At 34.7% G+C, this 15,542-nt stretch overlaps 1 protein-coding gene across 1 annotated transcript; it reads left to right on the top strand.

Moving 5' to 3' along the window:
- The first annotated feature begins 11,649 nt into the window (after positions 1–11,649).
- LOC145933783 (uncharacterized) lies at positions 11,650–13,933 on the top strand. The gene is made up of 5 exons (XM_083033772.1): positions 11,650–12,635; positions 12,873–12,996; positions 13,096–13,377; positions 13,513–13,562; positions 13,870–13,933. The coding sequence occupies exons 1-5, from the start codon at positions 11,650–11,652 to the stop codon at positions 13,931–13,933; spliced, it is 1,506 nt and encodes a 501-aa protein (XP_082889898.1).
- Positions 13,934–15,542: the final 1,609 nt, after the last annotated feature.

The following is a 15,542-nucleotide window of genomic DNA, read 5'->3' as shown; positions in this document are numbered from 1 at the left end:
CGGGGAGTGGAGGGGGTTAGTTTGACGGGCCATATCGGACAGCGTCAGTGACCGAGTGGTGGGGGGTCGACGCCAGTGGTCGAGTGGTGGGGGGACGGCGCCAGTGGTCGAGTGGTGGGGGTTTGTTTTGACTCCCTATATATGACATACTACTCATATTGACCACACAATTGTGAAAGAATATTCCAGAATACCTTCGACCACCTTGACTGCGAGGATTTAATTCGGCCAATTTTAATACGTAAGTACATCTTACACAATATTTTCGACTTTTTCTTAATATTTTAATTAGTACTTCGTTAAAGTTTTAGTCTTTAAAATATTCCAGATAGCACACATGTCCATAATTGGAATGGAACATAAAAAGTCTTAAAGATGTTTTAAAGACGTCTTAAAAAAGTTTTATGTCTCAATTTTGGATATAGTACTTCTGTAATTATATCAGATTGCTAATATGTATAAAATTCATATTGAAAAGGGGAGAGAGAGAGAGAGAGAGAGAGAGAGAGAGAGAGAATATATAACAATAGAAAATATATGTATAATAAGTTGTAGTTGTGTTCAAATTATATATTCTGTTCAATTAGATATGATTGTTCTTGAGTTTCTAGCAAATACAGATATATAAGTGTTGTATAACGTGTAACTACTATGCACATTCCACGTAACGCACATGTTGTAATTCCTCATTTATAGATGTAATATTTGTAATATAATATATGTTTCATTGTAATTATATTATAATTATATCCTAGATAACACAGTGATTTAGCGATAATGTAGGATACCAAAGTTAATCAAATTGCCTCAGCGTTCTACAATATCGATGAGCCACTATACTATTTGACTGGATATAATTACAATATAACTACATTGTAACATATGTTATATTATAAATGTTATATATGTATGAGTGGGAAATTACAATGAACATATACGTTATATGTAACATGCATATTAGTTACACGTTATACAACACTATGTTTTCTAGATTGTTTCTAGTATCGCTATATGTCTAATATTATAATATACAGAAGTAATTAAACAATATTTTAATTTTTCAACTAATCATTTAATATTTTTCTTTATAAATACATCACAAAAGAATTTACTTATGCGCACATCATTCTCTCTTCTCTCATTGTGCTGGATATTGACCATACTATTCCAGAAATATTCCAGAACCTTTGACTACACCTCGACTGCGAGGATCAGATTTGATTACACCAACCTTAATAGTAAGTACATCGCATATAATATTTTTGACTAACTTTAAGCTTTATCTTAAAAATATTTTATGTTCTGATTTTGGACATGCTGTCTGTAATTATATCAAATCGTCAATATGTAAAAAATTAATATAATTACAGACAGCATGTCCAAAATTAGAACATAAAATATTTTTAAAACAGAATTCAATATATATATATATATATATATATATTATATTTATTTACCTTTTATAGTTTTATGCTGCTTATTTAGGTTTGCAAGGGGTAAATTTTCTTTAGATATATACTAAAAAAAACATGAAATGTGATTAGTATATTAAAATATCGTTTAACACACGTGTATATTTATATAACATTTTAATATAAATATTATACTGCGTATTTAAATGAGAGTATTCTTGCATTCCATATATATATATATATATATATATATATATATATAAAGTAGAGAAGTAATCAGTTAATATTTTTCTTTACAGATTAATTTACTAATCACTTAATATTTTTTTACAGATATATCTAAAGAAAATTTATCCCTCGAAGACCTAAATAAGCAGCATAAAATTGTAAAAGGTAAATAAGTATAATATTTATATTAAAATGTTATATAAATGTACACATGTGTTAAACGATATTTTAATTTACAGTTAATTAATATTTTTCTTTACAGATATGTCTGAAGAGAAGTTGCCCCTTGCAACTGTAGATTTAAATACGCAACATAAAATTGTAAGAGGTAAATAAATATAATATTATATTAAAATGTTATATAAATGTACACATGTGTTAAACGATATTTTAATTTACAGTTAATTAATATTTTTCTTTACAGATATGTCTAAAGAGAAGTTGCCCCTTGCAGCTGTAGATTTAAAAAATACGCAGCGTAATGAAACTATAAAAATATTGTGATTAATTGAAAAATTAAATAAACATGTATATTATATAATAATAATATATATTTTTAAAAAAATTATAATATATATTTTTTTAAATCCGCCAGTCGTAAAGAATATAGAAGAAGGTTTGTATAGACGACCAAAAAACTGAACTAATTTGAATTCATTTATTGGATAAAATTCATAACGTTTCGACCTTAGGTTTAGGTCATTATCAAATGTGAACTGAAACAGTTATTACAATATTTTAAACATACAATATTATGGCATGGTTATGATTGGATACAAAAGTATAGACGAACTTACAGTCAGATGTATTAATTACGGTATCAAATGAAATGCCATTATATAAATGGTATATGCGTGATGTAAGGATGGTTAATAATAAATATAATACATGTGTCTTATGACACGACTAATCCGTAACTGTGAATATTTAAGTCCTAAAGCAACAAACATTAAATGACTTTAATAACCTTATCGTATATAATAATAAAATATTTAAATTCTCTGTGTCTCTCTATGTAGGTTAAGGGTATTATTAAACTTTTTTATATAAAACATCTCAGCTATTTCTCTTTTTCTGGTGTGTTTTTCATTATGCAAAACATGTATATTATATTTATATAACATTTTTAAATGAATATAATTATATTATTTAAAAATGTTATATATATAATATACACATATGTTAAATATTTTTTCACCTAATCACGTAATATTTTCTTTTACAGATATGTCTGAGGAAAATGTATCAGACCAACAGCAGAATCATAGTAAAACTAAAATAATAGAGGAAAATTATATAAAAGGTAATTATATAAAAGAGAGATAAATATATATAATTTAAGATTTCAATTGTTTAAGTAATTAAAATTTAATATCTGGTAATTAATATTTAATGTATTTTCAGATATTTCTGAAGAGGACATGCAATTAATTCAAACTGCTCTGAAACCAAAAGCAATACAAAAACAGCAGCAATATCAAATAAATGAACATAGATCTCAAACACCACATACAAAAACGAAAGGTAAATATTTATCATTCAACTTAACCTAATAATTCTCTATATATATTGATAAAATGATAAAACATATATTTATATATATATATTTATACCAGAAAAGATTAGCTACGTCAAAAGTATATAAAAATTAAATTAAATTATATATAAATTTGTTTAATTAATGATTATTAATATGATATAAATAGAGAGAGGGGAATGGCCGCCGAGGTAGTGACAGGCGGAACGTAGTGCTCCGTGTTGGGATGGGAAAAAGGTGGTTGTTGGGTGAGAGGGAGGAGAAGGAAATAAGAGGCGGATAGAAGAACACAGGAGGAGTTGAGGGAGTTGTTGGAGAGCTTGAGAACGAAGAAGAAAGGATTCTGTGGAAAGTGGAAAAAGATGGAGCAGCGTGAAAAAAGGACGAGGAGACGTGACGTGGAAGAAGAGGAAGAAGAGATGAGAGAGAGGGCGCTGGACAGCACGGAGAGGCTTAAATGAGAGAAAGGATAGATGGAGAGGGCGCCACGGAGGTTGCTGCAGGAAGAGAGTGGGTCGAGCGGTTTAGATGGAGACAGCGAAGGAATACGAGAGAGGAAGTGGGTTGTGAAAGAGGGCGCCACGGTATGATCGACACGTGCAGGGTCGATGGCGATCCAGCTGACAAATGCGTCGGAAGATTGGAAGAAGGTTGGAAAGCCGGGGAAAGTGTGAGATAAGGGAGATAAAGAGGAAAGGACGCTGACAAGGTGGATAAAGATAAGGAAGGAAATGGAGGCGAAGGAGGGGATAAAGGAGTTAAAGGAATTGAAGGAGTTGGTGATAAGGATAGTGGAGATTTTGGAAGAATGGTCAGGAAAGAGGTTAGAAAGGTGGAGAGAGAAGCAAGGAGCTGCGGAGAGAAGGGAAGAGGAGAGAAAGAATAGGACATATGTAGAAAGGGAAGGAGAGGCGGAAGAAAGGAAGGAAGTACAGGGCGAGAGGACAGAGAAGACAGAAGAGATACAGAGAGCGGAGAGGGAGATAGAGAAAGGAAAGGAGGAGAAGGAGGCTGACGAGGACGAGGAGAGGGATAGGAGGAAGGAAGACAGGCGGAGAGAGGACAAGAGGATGGAAGAGCAGGAGTTGATTGTAGAAGAGAAAGGAGACGGAGGTGAGTGTAAGAAAGAGGAGGAGAAAGAGAGGGGGGAGATACAAGGCAGAGTGATGATGAGAAGAGGGGAGAAGGAGAGGCGTTAAAAGAGAAACCACTGAATGGAGACCATATGAAGAAAGATGAGGAAGAAAAGGAGGAAAGTTTAAGTCATTGGGGCACGAAGGCTGAGGATACAATTGAGGAAGGATCAGCTCAAGGAGGAAGGAAAGTGAAGAAAGAAAATGAAGGCAAGAGGGAAGGAAGAAAGAAGGAGGGTGAGGCCGAAGAGAGAGAGGAAGACGTGGAACTAAGGGGATGCAATGAGAGGGAGTTAGAGAGCAGGGAAGAAAAAGAAGGAAAAAAGGGAAGAGGAGGAGAAGAGGAGAGCGAGGAAGAGGAATGGTGGAAGATAGTAAAACAAGAGGAGGACAAGAGCGCCAGGGAGGAATGCATATGGAATGAGAAGAAAGGAAGCGAAAGAGAGGGAGGTCTGCAGCAAGAGGAAGGAGAAGGAGACAGAGAGGGCAGAAGAAGGATGGAGATGGATAAAAAAGAGAAGGGAAGTAAAGAATTGAAAGAATGGAAAGAATTGGAGGTATGGAGGAAGATAGAGGAAAGGGAGGAGAAAAGGAGGAGAGAGATGGAAAGACGGGAGAGAGGTCGAAAGGAAAAGGAAAAGAGGGAAGAACAGGAGAGAAGAAGGAAGAGAAAGAGGAACTTGATTTGGAAAGGAGTGGAAGGAAAAGACCAAGAAGAGAGGCAAATGTTTGTGGAAGAGATTATAGCGAGAGTGATAGAGAAGGAAGCGAAGATAGGAGAAATAATGGAGAGGATAGGAGAGACGGGAGCATGGGTACTGATCGTGGAGATGAAGGAGGAAAAGGATAAGGAGGAGATAGTGGAAAATTGCCGGGAGATAAGTAAGAAATGGGGAGTTTGGATTGATGAGGATTTGACGATGGAGGAGAGAAGCGCAAGGTGGAGGATAGTAGAGAAGGCGAGGATGGAGAGAAAGAGGGGAAGAATAGTGGAGATGACGAATAAGAGGATATGGATCGATGGCGAAGAATGGTTCTGGGACGCGGAGGAACTGAGATGGACGAAAGGAAGATCAGACATGGTGGAAAAGAAAGAGTCATAAGGAGAATAGGAAATGGAGAAAAGCAAGGGGAAGGAGAATGGGAGAGGAAGGAAGATGAAGACTAGGAGGAAGAAGGAGAAGAAAAGTGGGAAGATCAAGGAATGAATGAAGAGGAGGCAGGATGCGAGCAAAAGAGAGAGGGAGATGGGAGAGGGAGGGGTGAAGGAGAGAAGAGGAGAGAAAAAGGAGGATAAAGAGAAAGAGAGAAAGGAGGCGGCAAGAACAGCGAGATGACGATGACAAGAGGAAGGAAGAGGTTAAGGAGAAGGAGAGGAGATGGTGCAGAGGGAGAGGTATAATACAAGGAGAATTATAAGGTTTCTGTTTCTGTTTTTTGTTTAGTATCTGAAAGGTAAATGACAGGGGGCCCGATGAGGAAGGAATATATGTTGGAGGAGTCAGAACAGGACAGGAGAAAAGAGAGAAGTGAAATAGGAAGGAAGAACGAATCGGGGCGAGAGGAAAGAGAAGGAGGAGAGAAGTTGGATTAGCTTGTATTATTATTATTTTTGTTTTTTTTGGTATATATATTGTGAGGTCGCAAATGGCCAGGTACGGGGAGAGTTTAGGAGGTTGTAAAAGGTTGGGGAACGCTCTTTTGAAAAGCGCCTTTATAACCCTGCGGGGAATAAATACCCAATACATACATACATACATACATACAATATGATATAGATATGATTAATTAATATAATTAATCACTCTTAAATGTTCGGATTATTTTAATTTTTTAAATAAAAGTTTATATCGTATTTTTATTTATTTTAATCATTCAATAAAATAATTAATTTATTACAATATTTCTTTTTACAGATATAGCTCCAAGAGATTTACGATTGGCTTTAGTGGAACTAAAAAAACAGGAGCTAAAAAATATGGATCATAAAGGTAGATATGTTTATAATTGTTACTTCAATTAAAGTTTTCTATCTTTACATTTATTTAAATGTTTTAAAATTTATTTTATTAATCGTGTGTGTGTGTGTGTGTGTACACATACAGGATGTCCCATTTTAAAATTTACAGTACTAATATATCTTGCAAACTAATAAATTTATTGAAAAATGTTTTAGATGAAAGTTGTATGATTTCAAGGGGGACATAATACGGTGATAATGATTTGACTTTGGCTAGTTGTTTGAAAATCATGAGGTCATCCTTAATTTCTTAAATGAAACCATTTTTTTTTTTTTTTTTTTTTTCATAAATCGATTCTTCACAATATTCTGCAATTTATGAGATATTTCATCGTTTATATAAGAGTATGTCAAATTAAAATATAAAATACTTGTAAACTGTTCACTTTTTGATCATCCTACTCTTATTACTTTTTTATGCAGAATATTATAAAAAATTGATTTATGTAAAACATATGGTTTTATTTAAGAAATTAAAGATAACTTAAACAACTAGACAAGATCAAATTATTGTCATCGTTTTACACCCCCTTTAAAATTATACAATTTTTATCTGAAATATTTTTCAATAAAATCATTTATTTGCAAGATATAGCACTGTAAACTTTAAAATGGGACATTCTGTATATATAATAATGATATGATTTAATTATTGAAAACTAAATTAAACTAATTTTAATTTAATTTTTAGGTAAAGTAAATTTAACAAGATACAAATATGCTCAAGTACAAAGGTGTACAAAAGGTACAATTATTAAATAATAAATTCTATATCTATAAAATATAAGTTTAAATACAAAATTCATAATACAAAAAATTAATAATACATTACTTTAATTATATTTGTAGATCAAGAAGACTTAAAAGTGTCTTTGGCTGCTGCAAAGAATAAAATTCAGGAACAATATAATGAAAATCTTAAATTGAAATATGAATTGAGCAAATTGAAGAACAAATTGACAGTAAACTTGACGCAAGACAATACTACTATGTTTGATAAAGCGCCAATGCCCTCACAATATCCTCAGTCGCCGATATCGTCAGTGCTGCCACAATCGTCGATGCCATCGCCATCATCACAATCTTTACCGGAACACAATGTGCAACAATCCATAGATGAACCGCATGCAAAAGGTAAATATAAATATATACACAAAGCACTATTTCTTGATATATATATGTGAGGTGTTTATAAAGTCGTACCTTTGCCTATAAGGAAAAGAATGAAGTGGTTAAAACTGTGCACATTTATTAGTCTTTTTCCTATACCTATATATGAATTCTGCAAAGTTACACATTTTTCCCAGCGATGCAAAATCTGTCGGATATAATCATTATAAAATTCGACACATTTTTTTAAAAAACAATGTGTCAATTTTTACAATAATTGTAACTGACAGATTTTGCATCGCTGGGAATCATGTATAACTCTGCAGGATTCATAATAGAAAAAAACTAATAAATATGCACAATTTTAATCACCTCATTCTTTTTCTTATGGACAAAAGGTACGACTTTATGAACGTTCCTCATATATGTATAATATGTATAATATACAGTTATAATACAACAAATTAATTATTTTTTGTTGTATTGTATATATAGTTACGCAACCACCTAGATGGACACGAACTGGAAGAGAACGTGGTCGAGGACGTGATCGAGGACGTGGTCGAGGAAACCGCAACACTGTTTTTATTAATTTTTAAAATTAAAATTAAAATTCTTTTTATTAAGAACAAACGAGTAACAGTAGTTTCAGAACAAACATGTATTCTTTTTTTAGTTTATTTTTCAGTTCAGTTTATTTCAGTTTAGTTTATTTTGTGTTGTAACAACAGTTTAGTTTATTTCAGTTCAATTTATTTGTTTAGTTTATTTTGTATTGTAACAATCGCGGATTTACGTGCAAAGATATTTATATTGTAATTGTTTACATTAACAAAATATAAAATTAATGTAAACAATATTATAACAATCGCGGATTTATGTGCAAAGATATTTATATTGTAATATTGTTTACATTAATTTTATATTGTTATCAAAATATAAAATTAATGTAAACAATATTAAATAAAAAAACCTCTTTGCACGTAAATCCGCGATTGTTAACGTAAAAAGAGATAAAAACGGTAGTGTCCGGCATTTATTTTCTCCATTTTCTCTTAATTTTTTTTTATTTACACTCCACAGAATTTGTATGCTCGCTACATGGCAAAAAGATATTTTGTATTGTGTAATTATATATTATTATATAATAAATACATTTACGTTATGAGAGTTCAATTAAATAAAAATTCATCAATCGTAATCAATTTTAAAATTTTCTGATTTATTTATTATAGTAATAATTTTGATTCATTGTATAATACAAGCTGTCCCACAAGAAGTTGAAATTAATCAGCTATCATTTTCAAACTCATATAGACAGCAGGTATAAGTATATTGCAAAATTCTACTATTTCTTTCATATAAATATATATTTATATAATAATTACTACTTTCTACTTTGTTACGCTACAGTCATATTATTTCTTTCATTATAATAACTACTTTTTGTTACGCTACCATGTTAACAACTTCTTACAACAACAAAAATAGTAGGATGGTAGCGTAACAAGAAAGTAATTGCGCATATATATAAATATATACTTATGAAAAATTAACAGAATTTACAGTTTGCAATACTATACTGCATACATGTGAAATACATGTGAAATGTAATAGCACATATATGTGATATATATTTTTTTCACACTACCATTCTACTATTTTTTCATAAATATGTAATTATTGGTATAAAATAAAGAAGTGATAAAGCTAATAATAAAAAATCATAAATATGCATTTTTAATAGCTTATAGCACTCATAATAGTGCTATGAATTATCAAATTTTTATGACTTTTTCTTTACATTATTGACTTTTATTTACTTCCTTATTTTATATAAACAATTATAAACAATTTTTTTAAACGATTACAATGAATATTTGATTCATTCTTTCAATCATCAAATCAATCAAATTTTTAACCTACGCGTGTGATCAAAACTCAAATCTGACCTACGCGCGTCAAAACTGACAGATAACCTATAACCTAATAATAATAACCTAACATTTAAGGAGATCAAGGCGCGACATTAACGCAATCTAACATTGACTGCTCGAACAGTACATTTTGTCACGCACATGCGCATTGAGAAGGTCGACGACGTCGATGACCAAAACTTGAATCAACAATTTTTTAATAAATCAAACTTTGCATTATAATATCTCCGTTTGTATAACACGTAGAGCAAAAATAAAGACATTTTCCTTATATAATTGAAACCCAAGCTATCGATTAGGCCTATCAAGAATTCGATCAGTCCAGCCGTTCTATGAGATCTGATAATATGAGATACTTTCAAAAGTCCGACTCGCGTATAGATACACGGAGTGCCTGCGGTCGCTGCGCATAGGCTCGCTACGCGTGGTCTTGGCGCGAGACACTACCGTGTCTCTTGATATCTGGTAAGTTAATATTTTTTAGAAAAATAATAAAATATTCTTTTTTAATATAGAAATTAATAATAATTTTAATATATAAATATATTATTTTAAATGACGAAGATGATATTATTAATAATAATAAAATGTCGACAACGACGTTGACGACGATGACGACGACGGTTCTATAATTGCTGTAAGCTTAGCGGATAGCGAGGTGTTCACACAAGGTAAGACGATATTTAGAAAATATAAGTTTACATAGCTCTGAAAAATTTAAATACAAAGTAATATAAAACTTTTAAATTATATATTATATATTATATTTATAATAAAATTTCAAATGTTAAAATAGTAGAAATGGAGCGGGAAAAGGAACCGGAGGAAGAGGAGCGAGAAGACGAGGAGGAGGAAAATTATGAAGAGGAAAAAGAAATGAAGGAAGAAAATCACGAGGAGGACGAAGAAGATGAATATGATCCTCGTGTGGAAGGTAACGGAGTTATTTTACTATTTTCAAATTTTTATGTTCGAATTTAATCTTAAACGAATTTAAGTTTTTAGCAATTCGTCGCTTGCCGGTTAACTATTCTCCGGAATATTAGCGCCGGGGGAGCAGGAAGCGTTACTCGTGATATGCCGATAACCACCAAAAGGTGAGTTATCTCGTTGTATTATAACGCTAACAGTTGCGCGAAGATTAAATTCGAGCATCAAAGAAAAGCAATATCTTAGTATTTTATATAATGTATATTCAATTTAACAATTTTCTTTTTTTGATAGTACAAAGTGCGGAGGGGGTAGAGGAAGCGATCAAAGCGACGAGCCTGAGAGAGTATTATTATCGCACTCGCAGAATAATGGAGGAGTAATCGCGAGGGAAGAGAATGAAGAGGATAATATTTCGTCGGAGACGGAAGAGAGTGAAGAGGTGGAAGAGGAGCAGCATAGACAATTGCAACAGCAGGCGCGACAACAGCAACAACAGGTCAGCAATAATTTTAATTACATAACTTTGATTAGAGAAAATGCGCGTCGATTTAGAAGATTCGGGGTAATCGCCAGAGAAGCGAGTTTCGCGATACGTCCGCTATCCGAATGATATGTCCGTTGTTATAATCCGAATGACTATAACTAGTATTTATTAGGAATAAGAATTTACTGTAGAATATTATAAAATATTTTTACTCACATAAAAGAGCGCTCTCGCCAAACACTCGTCGCACGAAAACGCTAACGCAGCGAGACACGCGCGAAGCACCGGAAATCGCGAGATGCGAGCGAAGACCTGCGACTTCGATCTGCTTCGCTTGCACTTAGATCAAAAATGAATATTATTAACCAATCAGAGACCTATTTCCGAGGGCCTTTCCCAAAAGAAATCTAAGAACAAAAGAATATATAAGACCGAGAGTCAACCTGCGAGGACAGTCGCTAATAAAAATACGAATCAAGAAGAATTACTGAGAATCGCTCGCTACCTAACCACCGAATACTACGCGGATATTTAAGTGGAATCGAGGACTAAATCAAAAGTGTAACACCAAATCAAATTTAACGAAAATATATATTCTTGGAAAAGAAAAATACAGCTTCTCTGCAAATATCTTGCGCGACCCGAGGATCCCCATCCTTTATTCGGCGCAACCCCAGTGCCGTTCCGCGAGAGTTCGTGTTTCGTAACGATCCGGTGAAACATTTTGTCGATTTCGCAATGCGAAAGACGAAATATTTCAAATAGATCATATGCACAGCACACAATGCGAAAGCGTTCGACGCTCAATTTATTTTTAAATATATTGTAGAAAATCGCGTCAATCTCGAGCCGATAATGACTTTGAACGCGACAAAGATCGTCGTATTAACGGTTGGACGTACAAAGTTTATCGATAGCGTGAATTATATGCCGATGCGTTTATCTGATTTACCGAAGGCTTTCGGGTTGAAGGATACGTCGGATAAAGGCATTTTCCCGCATTTATTCAATACTATCGAAAATCAATCGCATGTCGGACCATTACTCACCGCACATTACTACTCTCCCGAAACTATGAAATCGAAAGAGCGCGAACGCTTTCTCGCGTGGCACACGGACATGCGGCTAAAAAATTCCGTGTTTGATTTTCAACACGAGATAGTGCAATATTGCCGTACCGATGTTGATATACTTCGACGAGCGTGCATGGCGTTTAGAAAAATTTTTATAGATCGCGGAAATGTATGCCCGTTCGAGGAATGTACAACTATTGCTTCGACGTGTATGACAGTTTTTCGGAAAAACTTCTTACACTTGAATACAATAGGTGTCAGAAAAGCGAACATGTATTCGCGTAAAGCTCTACAGTGGCTGGAAGGAGCGCGAGCTCGGTCATTCAATAAACACGCAGGGCGTGCGCGAGAATATCGTACAATCAACGGCACACTCGTCGATGGTTATTACGAAAAAACATCGGAAACGGGAGTAACGTCGCGTCACGTGCTGCAATTCCACGGCTGCTTTTGGCACGGATGTACACCGTGCTTTCCGATAAATCGCGATGAAACGCTTTCGTCGACTATGGACCGTAAAGACACGATAGACTCGCGATACGAACGAACTCTCGCGATCTCGTGGCGACTGCGACAACGGGGGTACTTAATGACAGAAAAGTGGGAGTGTACCTTCGATCGAGAAATGCGGGACAATCGCGAGATGCGCGAATTTCTCGAGAGCCATCTGATGGTGGAAACAGCACCGCTCGATCCTCGCGACGCATTTTTCGGTAGACGTACGGGAAATATCGCGACTCTACAAAATCACGGATACGGAGAAAATACGTTATGTAGATGTATGTTCTTTGTACCCGTATGTATTGAAGACGGGTGCTTTCCCTATCGGCCATCCCGATATTTATGTCGGCGATGATGTTCCACTTTAATTCGAACGGCACCAAATTATAATTTTGATTCTGTCGAAGGCCTCGTACGTTGTATTGTACTTCCACCGAGCGATTTATTTCATCCAGTACTCCCGTATCGCGTACACGGAAAATTGTTATTTGCTTTATGTCGCAGTTGCTGCGAAACATTTTCGCGGACGTCGTGTACGCACAAGCGTCCTAGCGAACGCGAATTCGAGAGCACGTGGGTGATCTGCGAATTACGCAAGGCTATCGAAAAAGGTTATCTCGTGACAAAAGTAAATGAAAGGCAATATAAAATTAGCCAATATAATCGCAAAACACGGCAAGGTGGATTGTTAGCCGAATATATAAACTCATTTCTACAACTTAAACAGGAAGCAAGTGGGTGGCCGGGCGAATGCGAGGACAATGACGCTAAAGAGCGATACTTGCGGGAGTATGAAGAAACCGAGGGTATTGTTCTCGATAAGCGTAACATCGCGCGAAATCCCGGTTTACGTTCGGTCGCAAAGCTTTGCCTGAATTTATTTTGGAGTAAATTCGGCCAGCGATCCAATTTATCAAACACCGAAGTCGTTAAGACACATCAGCGTTTTATGTCGCTATTAACAAGTTTCGAGCACGAGATAACCGATATATTACCTGTAAACGACAAGGTAATATATGTTTTGTTGCGATTGCGACAATTTATACGAATATTTAGAGCGTTTAGATCATCGCGTGTTATATTACGATACTGATTCCTGTATTTATGCGAGCACCGGTAATCCGAATGAATATGAACCGGACAGGTAGACATTAAAGGTGGACACAAAGCGCTGACGTGTGAATTTGGACAAAGGTAATTGACCGCCTATGCTGGTATTAACAGCTTCGGCCGGTAATTATCGATATGAACGATGAATATGACGAGTATCGATGCTCGGCATGTAAGAAGGCAATAAAAAATCAAGTTGTTGCATGCAAATCTTGTGTTAAGCTGTTTTACCATCCAGGATGTGCAAGTAAACATAAAATTTATGATAGAAATCGCGAACTGGTGTCGTGTCCTGGCCCAGGACACGACACCAGTTCGCGATTTCTATCATAAATTTTATGTTTACTTGCACATCCTGGATTTGAGAAATTTACAATTGAAAGTGAAGCAGATATGAAGAAGGCACCGACAGCAGCGGGGAGCAGCAGGGAAAGATAAGGATCTACAGGATCTAAGGGTTCGTTTACGACATCAAGCAGTGGAAATAGGATATCAGGAGCGAGTGGATCATCGAGTATTGACGTAAAAATAGATTGGCTTGTAAAAACTGTGAAAGAAATAAAAGAGGAAACAGCATGTAAGAAGGAAATTAAAATGATGGTTAAGGAAATAGTTCGAGAAGAATTTGGAAGTATTAAACAAGAACTGGAAGACTTGAGAAGAATTATACAAGGAGGAGCGGGTGGACTAACAGGAGGAGCTCAAAGATGTTATAGTGAAGCAGTTAAAGATAAGAAAAAAGAAAATATTATAATTGTCAAACCCAAGGTGCAACAGGAGAGTGAAGCAACTAAAAAACTGATAAAAGAAAAGGTAGATATCAAGAATATGGCTATGGGAATAACGAAGTTAAAAAAAGAAAGTAAGGGAACAGTGATTCTCGGCTGTGAGACTGGAGAAGAAATGGAAAAGCTAAAGGCGACAGTACAAGCCAAGCTGGGCGAGAATTTTAACGTTACTGAGTCACCGCGGATGAAACCTAAGATAAAAATTGTCAATATTGGAGGAAGAAATGGAGCTGAATGATGATTTAATAGGTACAATTAAGAAGCAGAACAAAATTGACGCGAAAAATAATTCATATGCGAATAGTGAAGAAAATAGTTAAAGAGAAAAGAAATGATAAAGATCAGTCCGGAAGAAGAGGAAAAGATGGTATCGTAATAATTGAAGCAGATGAAGAGACTCATGAAGTAATGTTGAGCAAAGGGAAACTGAATGTAGGGTGGAGAAAGTGTCCTGCATTCAATCACATTAACATTAAAAGATGTTTTAAATGCTGGGATTATTATCATATTGCAAAGAATTGTACGCGTAATGAAACATGTCACAAATGTGCAGGAAATCACAAGGTGAGTGAATGTACAGCGACAAAGAAAAGATGTATAAATTGTATGTTTAAGATTCAAACATACAATTAGAAAATAAATGATGAGCATGGCGCACTTGATCCGGAATGTCCGACTTTCAAGAGGGCGATACAGAAGCAGAAGAGGAGGGCCGGCTGGGAGGAAGATAAATAGCAACTACAGAAGGAAACGGAATTAATACTATATACAAATCCGCAAAGTTTGATGGCCCATAAAAACGAGATACAGCATCAGATTATGAAGAAAATGAATCCTGCGTTCATAGCGTTATCAGAAACCAGAGTGACTGCTGAAATTGAAGACTGTGAAGTGAACGTACCGGGGTATAGTATGATTAGATGTGATGCTGAAAACAGAAATACAGGAGGGGTTCTTTTATATGTAAGGGACGATATTAAATATGAGATGGTATTAGTAAAAAAGTTAGAAGCGAATTGTTGGTGTGCTGCGATTGAGGTGAAAGATAAATTGTATAAAGGAGTGATAACAGTAATATATCATTCACCGAGTTCATCGCATGGTGATTTCGTGAGATTTCTGGAGGATATAATAGAAGAATTAATAATACGGGGAGAATGTATAGTAATAGGAGACTTTAATATAGATATTATGTTGGACTCGTTTTATACGAAGAAGTTACAAACGACAATGTTGAGCTTAGGCATGAAACAATATGTAAATAAACCGACGAGAA

This window comes from Prenolepis imparis, unplaced genomic scaffold (assembly GCF_030444845.1).
Source record: "Prenolepis imparis isolate NDT839.2.m4 unplaced genomic scaffold, iyPreImpa1.0 SCAF_3, whole genome shotgun sequence".
In the NCBI taxonomy this organism is placed as follows: Eukaryota; Metazoa; Arthropoda; class Insecta; order Hymenoptera; family Formicidae; genus Prenolepis; species Prenolepis imparis.
Note: the sequence above shows the minus strand (reverse complement) of the source record. Positions and strands in the feature narration are given on the sequence as shown.

Bases quoted from the DNA above. Each gene is read 5' to 3' on its own strand.
- LOC145933783 (XM_083033772.1), top strand. From the start codon at position 11,650: ATGACTTTGAACGCGACAAAGATCGTCGTATTAACGGTTGGACGTACA. The intron at 12,636-12,872 runs GTTATGTAGATG...TTTATGTCGCAG, and splicing joins CACGGATACGGAGAAAATAC to TTGCTGCGAAACATTTTCGC. The intron at 13,563-13,869 runs GTAATTGACCGC...AAAGTGAAGCAG, and splicing joins ACGTGTGAATTTGGACAAAG to ATATGAAGAAGGCACCGACA.